At 33.3% G+C, this 10378-nt stretch overlaps 1 protein-coding gene across 1 annotated transcript; it reads left to right on the plus strand.

Annotated features, from left to right (window-relative positions):
• Positions 1-5706: 5706 nt before the first annotated feature.
• On the plus strand, positions 5707-8356 carry LOC113688989 (peroxidase 27-like). Its single transcript, XM_027206817.2, has 4 exons — positions 5707-5967; positions 6627-6815; positions 6906-7071; positions 7901-8356. Exons 1-4 carry the CDS (start codon positions 5746-5748, stop codon positions 8305-8307), a joined length of 984 nt encoding a protein of 327 aa, XP_027062618.1. The 5' UTR covers positions 5707-5745; the 3' UTR covers positions 8308-8356.
• Positions 8357-10378: the final 2022 nt, after the last annotated feature.

Here is a 10378-nt window from a genome sequence, read left to right on the forward strand (position 1 = left end):
TGATTGATCTAATTATATATATAAAGAATTAATTTTTTATGCATTGACAGTATAGTGATATATAGTCATTACAACAGAAATAAAATAGGTAATTTCTTTAAAAAAAACTACAAGGAGGAAATTTAGTAAAAGAAATGAAATACTTATTTCACTCCACTAGATCCATTTTTCTTCACTAAAAATGTTCCAATGCCATAATCACTGATATCTCCATACCCATTGTTTTGTCCCCAGATCTTTACTGCCGAAACGTACCATAATGTTTCAACATGAATAAGTCAAGGTGTAGTCATCAATAAATAAATCTTTACCCACTTTTTTTGCTTCTTGTTATTATTAGTACTATTATTATTTTATATATATAGTGAGTTTGAATGTTTTGTCAATTCCCGGATTTCCATAACCAGGAGATAAATAAATTTTTAGCAAGGATGAAGTCGGAGAACGTGGATTATCCTCATTCAAGTGAATTGTTCTTCAGCTTTCCAGCCCTGCATACATTTTGCATGCATTGTTACATTTGGATGGATGTGAAAGTCATAAAGATTGAAGCTCCTCATCTTTCGATTTTTCAGGTATATATCATGGTGCAAGTATGGAAACGGTGATGAAAGCTTTGAAATCCAGATTTTGGGAGGGGGCTGTAGTCTCACATATATGAAATGGGCTAGTAAAGATTCCCTGGAAACTTCTACTCTGCCAAGCTCTTCAACAGTTTCTGAAGCTTTAGTACTTGACCATTTTTAGACTGTAAATTGGAGCTAGTTAAGAGGTTTTTTAGGTTGTAACTTTTCAAGAGTTGTTGGAGAAAATTGCTGTAGCATATTTTAGCACGTGATATATGTGAGGTAAAAAATATATAAAAGAAATATTCACAAAAAAAGGTAAAATTTTTTTTCAAGAAAATAGTAATCGAAATAGAGTCTAAGGTTTTGAAACTGGTCTCCAAGGTGACCCGTCTAGAGCTTACCATTGACATAACAGAGATAATTTCTTTCTGTACTTGGATCAATGCTACAGATTCTTTAAACAAGACTGTATCTCAACAATAAGCACATAATTTTGATTTTGTAGAGCTACACACTAGACTAAATATACCTCTAGTCCATAATGCTTAGGACTGTAATCAATAAATGTTATCTTTATAACACTTCTCTTCTCTTGAATAAGAGAGCTAGCCACTTAGCTATTTTGGAAAATCAAATATGTGATAATCAGACATACATGTAATCAAACACCAAAGCCCTTCTCTACTTTCGTCATATTAATTCTTTAATGATGAAATTTTGCAGCAGAAAATGATTTAGTTTAATGGCTAAAATTGGGTCCTAGGACTCTTAAAATCCTGAATTCAAATCTCCGTTATCTCTACCCGTTTTTCAAATCCCATCACTCTACCACAAGGGAAAAAAAAAAAGATGAAATTTTGCTTGAGTAAACACATTATTCTTGCTACCTATCTTCATTGTCTTGGAAGAACGACGATTTGGGAATGATAGGAATGGTGCCTCCATGTGTTACTACTATCTATGTGTCATCTTAGACATGTTCATCTCACCTCTGTATCTTTATTTCTTCAGCTGATGAGTGTCCATCTTCACCACGACAATGAACAATTTAAAAGAAATTCACCAATATAAGTACCCTAATACACACGCACGTATGCCGCTCAACCTTCACACGCTTAATCCAAGGTATTTCTAGTCATATGCATGAACAAGTATATCAGACTCGCATGTGTAATCCATTATTTGAGCATAATTTTTGGACCAGAAGTGATTTTGAGCTCTTGTAAAAGCTAACTCAAATGGAAATGTTGGAAGATTTTGTAAAAATAAAAATAAATTGTGTTGATGGGTTCAAATTCTACTTATCTTTTTAAGTTTGTAGCTTATGATTGTTACATTTTCGAACAGGCCAACCTAAAGAAGGAAAGATGGTTAAAAAAAATAAAAGAAGATGCAAAAGTGATTTTCTTTTATTTATTCAATCTGAGTGTTTTAGAATGAAGATTCTTCAATGTCATGCAACGTATTCTTCTAATCCGAAAAGAACAAGGAATATTTGAAGATAGAGTGGGCCAAAAATTATTAGAACACCAAAATGACATTTCCTTATGAAGATATAGCGAAAGCTCCAGGACAAGCATGAAAAAAGCAGCAATTTTCTACTCTCAAAGAAAAGAATTAAGATGTTTTGATGAGATTGCATACAACATATGACGAAGCAAGGAAAATCAAGGTTACAGACCTAATTCCAAGTGTGTGTTTGTGAGTGTGTGTACCTCTGTATCATACACAATTCTATCAGTTTAATTATCCCAAGCTGTATACTTTAGCATAAATTTAGTGACATACAAAATTTTTTTAAAAAACTGTAATCAGATTTACTATATAAGAATTAAAATGTACAAGATAATATTCTAGGGAAAACTTTCATAAGAAAAGTCTAATTCAAAATACTTATAATTAATATATATATATATATATATATATATATATATATATATATGAAAAATCAAATTGAAAATGCACAAAAGAGATTGGAGGTTACTTTGAATGACAATTGAAACAAAAGAAGTAGAAGAGAAAAAACCGCAGTAAAATCCTATTAATTCCTCTTATTGCAAGCTATATTTTCAGTTTCTTTGTATATGCATATAGCTCAGTGAAGCATTTTGGTGTTTTATTGAAACTTATAAAAATCCAATATTTTGTAAACTAAAATGTGGGTATTAATTTAGGTGGTTTTCGTATTGAACCTTTGTTGCAATTATTGTGCTAAATTCATATGCAAAAGTTTTGGATTCCACTGAATTTCAATTTTTGTGAAGATTTCAAGTAAAATTTTGCCTATCATATCAAGCTGTAGCATTACGATATACAGAATAACATGATCATATTTTAGAAATTGCAATACTAGTCCGTTTATTTTTTTTCCCACATTTTTCCATCCTCACGTTTGATTCCCAATTGTCTTAATTGCCATTTAAAGTGACTCTACATTTTATTTGTATGTGTTTTCAATTAGACTTTTCTTATCAAAATAAAAAGTATAAGTCTACTTAAAAGTGGTAATTTTTTCCCACCGAAAGGGTCTTCTGCCACTTAAACTAGTAATGGCTGCTAATTAAATTAATCGTTTCACTAATCACATAGATGGAGTTAATTTTTTCATTATTTTTTCAGTTGACCAATTTTATAAAATGCCTATTAAAATATTTTAGGGTCTAAAGTGCAATTGGTGTAATAATTCGTAGGAATTTTCTACATTTAGCCCCCAAAAAAATACACTTTCATGCATATCAAATGTACAATAGGTTTTAAGAATCAGATTTTGTGAAAGAATGGAAAGACAACCATGACATGAGAAACCAAAATGCAACTTGCAGCGTAAACCTCGAGATCCACGAGATATGCACGCCAGCACTTTAAAGTACAAAACAAAGGAAAAAAGAAATAGATTGTCTGCAGCATCCTTCCCAAACCTGCAATTGGAAAAATCAAACAAGCTAAAAGTTGTCAAAAATGAAACAGAAAATGAGAAACTAAAGCAAATGAATGTCTTAGAAATTTCAGGAAACTGTATGAAGTAAATATGAATAGTTTTTTATTATTTATCTTTTTCCAAAAAAATTTAAAAAGGAAACGTAGAAATTTCATCTATCTTTTAAATCTAATTTGAGCCAAGTAAACTCACCAATTGGCAAATTATCATAATTAAATCACCCCAACTATTCATTCGTGTTAATTAGAGGATGCCGATATAAGGGTGCACTCATTGGAGTTGAATTCACTAAATTAAGTATTTGTATATTGATTAGTCTTAATTCACTAAATATCCACACCATGATGATTTGTGACAAGTTGATAATATTGGGGTGCAAAATTATCAACATAAAAGTTTGACGTGCAAAATCATGAAAAAAAAAAATTAGAACCCTCAAGTGTAAATTATTCAAATTATTGCATGTTCAATTATTGCTCGTTCTGGCCATACAAACACAATATACAAGTCAAACTTAATCATCTCATTTCAATTCTCAAATCATAGTAACGTGTGATTTGCATGTCATCAAGTTCCGATGTATAGAGTTAAACCATAAAAGATTCCATGCTCGAACATATTTTATCTGAGGCTTCGCTGTCTTTGTTAGTTCTTCCTTCTCAGTCTAAGATTCCAATAGCTAAGTATTCCCCTTAAGAATATATTGCAGTTGAAACTTGGGGAAGAATTCACATTAGTGTATCTACGAAACTCAGCTTTAGTTTTCACTGGAACTTTTGAGTTTTGGTTGGAGGAACATGCACAAGTGTGACTAATAAAAAAAAATAAAAAATCTTCCACCGATAAATTGACTATTTTAACTACACAAATGGCAGCTGGTACGTGAATTCAGGCAATTCCGTTGAGCCCTCAATTATTTAGGCACTAAGCACAATTTTTTTAATAAGAAAGACAAACAAAACTTTATTAATGAGATTGTTGGAAATCGTCTAACACGAATTATTTGATATAATTTAGAGGAAAATTCCAAAGAGATTTAAAAGGATTGGCAGCAGTCTTAGTGTGGTGAGCTAAATTATGCGCTACCTTATTTGTTTCTCTTGAAATTCATCTAACATCAATACAATGTTGATCTAATAAAACTAGATGCACATTCTCTATAATCGGACCTAAACCAGAAAGAATGTCTTCTTTATCAAAACTAGGCACTAAGCACAATAATATTCATACTTGAAACATACATATGAATATTATTTTGCACATATTATTGTTCAATTGTTAACTTGTTTATTGTGTTTTCCCCCTTAGATCGAAATCCGAGATGCAAAGAAATGATCCAAAGAGTTAACTCGCCAATAGTTGACTTGCCCTTTTAACTTGGCCGCCCTAACTCCTAATACGACAAACTTGATCTACTTCTAATTTTGCTTCAGAGAGTTAAAGTTTACAGACTGCTTTAAAGAGATGGAGACTAGGATCAATATTTTATCCATGTGGAAACACATAAAAGGGTGACATATGCCCCTTCTCACCAGCATTTCGTTGACAATTATAGCTGTATGATTTTCAGTGTCACACCAAGCTCTTTGTCTTGCTTTTTCAATTTCTCATCTTGTAACAGGTATTATAAAACAAAAACTTTGCAAATTAATCATTGATTCTGACAAGGAATGTCTAAAAGCAAGTTGTAACTGACAAACTTGTTTATAAAATATGCCACACTGTTCAGAGTTTACGCAATTGATACCGAAATGTTATTAAGGTCAAACTATCAATTTTCAACAAGCAATGATAAATAATAAGGCTCATCATGTAAACCAACAGGTGTGGTTAGTCTATATTAGAATTTAAACTACCTCATTAAAGCAGAAATTAATTAGTCAAAATTATGTCCCTAGAAAGAACACACTTTCTTAAATTCTATCGATCAAAGCTGTCCATTCTCCACGATGCTGCCACTACAACCCAGAAATTGTTTTCACTTCTGGCATCATTGACAATAATTGTATTCTTCAAAGTCAACCAATTCTAATGCAAAAAAAAATAGCCCACATTAACATTTAAAAATTTGCCTTACGCTGTACTAACTACTGAACCCAATAATTAATCTCATCATCCCAGCTATGTGTTTTTTGCATTGAAACATTCAAATGGCTCTAACTATTTAAAGGGTGGCAATCTGCTTTGTTCTTCAGAGATTTACAATAGAAAGAAATACTTTGGTTCGTAGCAAAAACAATGGCATTGTCCAAGTCTCTTTCTCTTATCTTTCTTCAACTGTTATGCGTTCTATGTGTTTTAAACCTCTCGAATGGAAAAGGCTTAGATGTCAATCTTTACGAAAAGACATGTCCCTTCTTGGAGTTCATTGTCAAAGACGTAACAGCAAAATTCATTTCTCGAACACCAAGTCTTGCTCCTCCATTATTGAGAATGCATTTCCACGATTGTTTTGTTCGGGTAAGATCACAGATCAACCTTTCCTATTTTTCTTATGCTGCACATAGGATTAATCACATCTAATGGCTATGTACTAAAACCACACATGTAGCTTGTTCTACATATTATAGGGGTTGAATAAGGTTGTCGTTGTTGGAGACTTCTTAGCATAGAATTAGTACGTTTAGGTTTCTTCGTCGCGATTACATGGCTAATGGAGGATGTTATGTTTTATGCTTAAAGCCTGATTAAGATAATTGTTGGTTAATGGGGCTGATATGTTTTATGCCTAGGTCTAGATTAAGGAGTTGACCTTGTTACCCATCAGAGCCTAAAGGAAAAAAGAAAAGGCGATGTAGTTCGAGAGAGGATTTAAGGGTTCAATTTTGTAGTCTCACTATATATATGCTACACTAGTTTCATTTTAACAAGCTGGCCACTAGTCCTTTTGTGGATATGGATAGAAATGATTGTCAATGCAAATTAATCTCACGCAAAATACAAAATATAGTACTGCCTTTTACTAAACATGAAAAGTTCATCACCTTTGTGTATACTACTTCCATATACAACAAATACATAACATTATACTCTTGAATGGACAATGATGTGGTTTCTTCTGAATTCCTTATTTCGAAAAAAAAAATTTTTGTTGTCTAACGAGTTAATTTTATTTGCAGGGATGTGATGGTTCGGTCCTATTAAACTCTACCTCCAAAAATCAAGCTGAGAAAGCAGCAATCCCAAATCAATTGCTTACAGGGTACCAAGTTATTGATGCAGTGAAATCAGCAGTAGAGAAAATATGTCCTGGTGTTGTTTCTTGTGCAGATATCGTGGCATTAGTTGCCCGTGATGCTGTTACTTTGGTGAATATTTTGAAACTCTTCCAAATTTTAAACTTTGAGGAAGTATAAACTTGTAAAACAAGTGCACTAAAGGTGGCAGTTTTCTTGCAGATTAAGGGACCATCATGGCAAGTCGAGTTAGGCCGAAGAGATGGAACAGTCTCTAAAGCTTCAGAGGCCTTGAACAAGCTGCCTGCACCTTTCATGAACATAACTCAATTGAAAGCATCATTTCAATCTGTGGGTTTGAGTGTCAAAGACCTTGTAGTTCTATCAGGTACCTCTCAATAACGGACATGATGATCATCGATCATGTTTTGAATTATGCCCTTGTTACTTTTAAACCTAAAACTTTCGAATCCTTTTTCAAGATTAAACATTCTAATTCTATCTAAAAATGGTTCTTTTTAACACATCTAGCCTCTATATTTAATCTGACGTGCACATGGTTTGATTTCCCAAGTAGTGTGGATTTTTATGCCTCTATTCCTAGCAAAGATGAGCACTGGCGGATTTAAGGTGGGGGCACTGGGGGCACAAGCCCCCACTGCTCTCCTTAAATTCTTATAATATGCATAAAATTTTAATATTATTTTAAATGTGCTTCCAAAGTTTTTTTTATGAAATAAGTGAAAGAATTACGTGATCTTTTAAATTAGTTCATGAACTAATATTCTAAAAGAATATGTGAGTCACAAAATTTCATTTGAAATAAGTTCAAAAAATCTTTTTCATTTTAACTTGTTGGTGAATATTTTTTTACTGAAAAAACTAACAAAAGAGTAGAAAAAAATTTTAGTGTTACTTTTGCCCCCACTGAAAATTTTTTCTAGCCCCGCCACTGAAGATGAGGAGCCAGGAAAGCTTAAAAATCTAAAAGGCAAGATTTAGGTTGCATTTTTTCTCAAAACTGTTCCGAAAAAATTTTTAAAGGCATCTCTCAACTACCTTTTTGGCCTCCATATGCCATTGTCGAGAAATTTTTAGCATAAAAATTTTTCTAAAAAAAAATTACATTATGCTGTAGAAACTAATGACATAGGATATTCCCCTTAAAAATATCATGGTAGAGAACTTTTTCTAACTTCATTTCTTTCTTTTTTCAGGAGGGCACACGATTGGGATATCTCATTGCATTGGCGTCAACCCACGTTTGTTCAATTTCACAGGCAAAGGTGACACTGATCCAAGCTTGGACCCTAAGTACCTTTCTAAGCTAAAGCGACAATGCAAGCCAGGGGATGTTACTACAATTCTTCAGATGGACCGCACTCCAAAAAAATTTGATATTGATTATTATACTACAGTAAGTCAAAGAAGAGGGCTTTTTCAATCTGACGCAGCTCTTTTGGATGACACTGAAACAAAAACCTACGTCCAACAACATCTAAGCCATGCTGGATCCAAGAGCTTCTTTGATGATTTTGGGGTTTCAATGGTGAATATGGGTCGCATTGGAGTTCTTACTGGCAAGAATGGTGAAATCAGGAAACAGTGTGCCTTCGTTAACTAAGCAAATTTTTCTTAGTTCCTCTTTGTTTCAGTACTTCAAGAACTGGATATTGAATTGATTGTGTAATCGTAGTGGCCAATTGGATTTGTTACGTTTGTGTTGTTATTATTCATTTTATATGCAGTCAAAAATAATTGAGTTTGTTTCGATAGAGGTTATTTGAAATAATTATTGTAACACTTTTTGTGATGTGATTTATGTAAGATAAAAAGATGATTGAAAATTGTGTGTATGATATAAGCAAAACAAAATCTAAAATTTTTTTTCTTGAATTTTTGATATCCAAACACAATATGTGCCCATTCTTCTTGATTTCAAAACCTTTGGATATTACATGAGCCTATTTTTCGCAGCTATATTTTTTGAGTAATATAATGAGTATTATACTTTTTATTTTTCACCCTCTTACCCCCCCCCCCACACACACACACACATCCCACTTTCAATTGCCAGGTGCAGGACTCAAATCCCAAATCTGCAGTTAGAAAAATTCGAAGAGTCCTCCCAGACATTATACTCAAAGGAAATTCTAAACAAATACTCCCTCCATCCCAATATTAGAGTCATTTCTTGAGAATTCAACTTTTTATGCAGAAACAATAATCATTATTACAAAGACGCTTTGGGGCGCCACGTGGACGGTGGATAGAGTGTCCACATGTCCTCCATCCGGAGGATGGACGGTCCGGATTTGATCTGGGGAGGAGAGAGAAAGGGCAATCCAAGAACGAGCGTCTTATAGCCGTTCATTGTATTGAGTTGAGTAAATCTCAACCGTCCAATCTTCCATTGGATAATGACGTGGACCCCTATCCACTGTCCACATGTCCCACTGGCCGCTCGAGAGAGCTCAGGCCCACCAGGATGCACAGTGCTATTGGATAGAGTAGCGAACAGTGCCCGGAGGCATTGTTGGACACGTGGACGGTGGATAGGGGGCGGACACGTGGACGGTGGATTGGGGGTCCACGTCATCATCCAATGGAAGATTGGACGGTTTGTGTGTTTGGATTGTAAATTATTTGAGATATTTTTACTGTAGTACTTTTTTTGATATGATGTATGTGAGATAAAAAAGTAATTGGAAAATGTGTTAATGATGCAAGCAAGTCAATGTGTGTAAATAAGGTGTAAATAAAGTGAAATAATCTTCAATCCAAACACTCTCGCTGAACACAAAAATTTCTCACAAAACTTTATTCCCTTTGTTCTATTGATAATGTCATGTTTTCACTTTATTGATATTCCAAAACAAGAGTCATCATTTCAAATTTAACATTTGCTTTCTAATCTTGTCATTTAAAAAAGCAACTTTTTAAAATTTCAGTGCACATTTAACAAGAAAATATTTTGAATCTAAAGGATACATAAGTAAATTCATCAATGATGCCTCATCTAGACATAATGATTATTGTTTTTGCACAAAAAGTTGAATTCTCAATAAGTGACTCTAATATTGGGATGGAGGGAGTATTTGTTTAGAATTTCCTTTGAGTACTATTGTTCTATCTCAAATAATTTACAATCCAAACACCCAAATGCTACTTTCCTGGCCAATGTTCTATCCGAGTCAAGACTGAAGAAATTAAATAAATAATGAAAAAAAAGGAAATAAATTAGCCATAGCCATTGAGAAAATAATTTAGAAAAAAAGAGTTCATTTGCATTGGTTGATTGTGATGATCATGAGCGAAAGTGGCAGCCATAGCATATTTGTTTTGGGTAATAGGGAACATTAGAAATCTTCGGAAGCTCTTGTCGTAGTTTCCTTCCCCAGTTCACCGTGAGCTATATATACGCTAGTGGATTAGGATACATGGAAACCCCAGTGAACTGCTAAAGCTACATAATAGACAAACTCTTTTTCTTTTTTTTTTTTTTGTTTGAGGTTCTATCTCTCTTTCTCTCTCTCGGCTTTTAGAGTGCTAGAATTTAGACAGAGTAAATGAACTTTTTTTTTGTTGTTAATGGTGGAGGATTGATTTTCACTAGTAGCCCTCAAACTATGACGAAATTTAACTTTTGATCCTTCAATTATTAACTAGACAGATTCAACCCTCCAACTAATTAA

The sequence above is a fragment of the Coffea arabica genome, chromosome 5c (assembly GCF_036785885.1).
Source record: "Coffea arabica cultivar ET-39 chromosome 5c, Coffea Arabica ET-39 HiFi, whole genome shotgun sequence".
Classification (NCBI taxonomy): domain Eukaryota; kingdom Viridiplantae; phylum Streptophyta; class Magnoliopsida; order Gentianales; family Rubiaceae; genus Coffea; species Coffea arabica.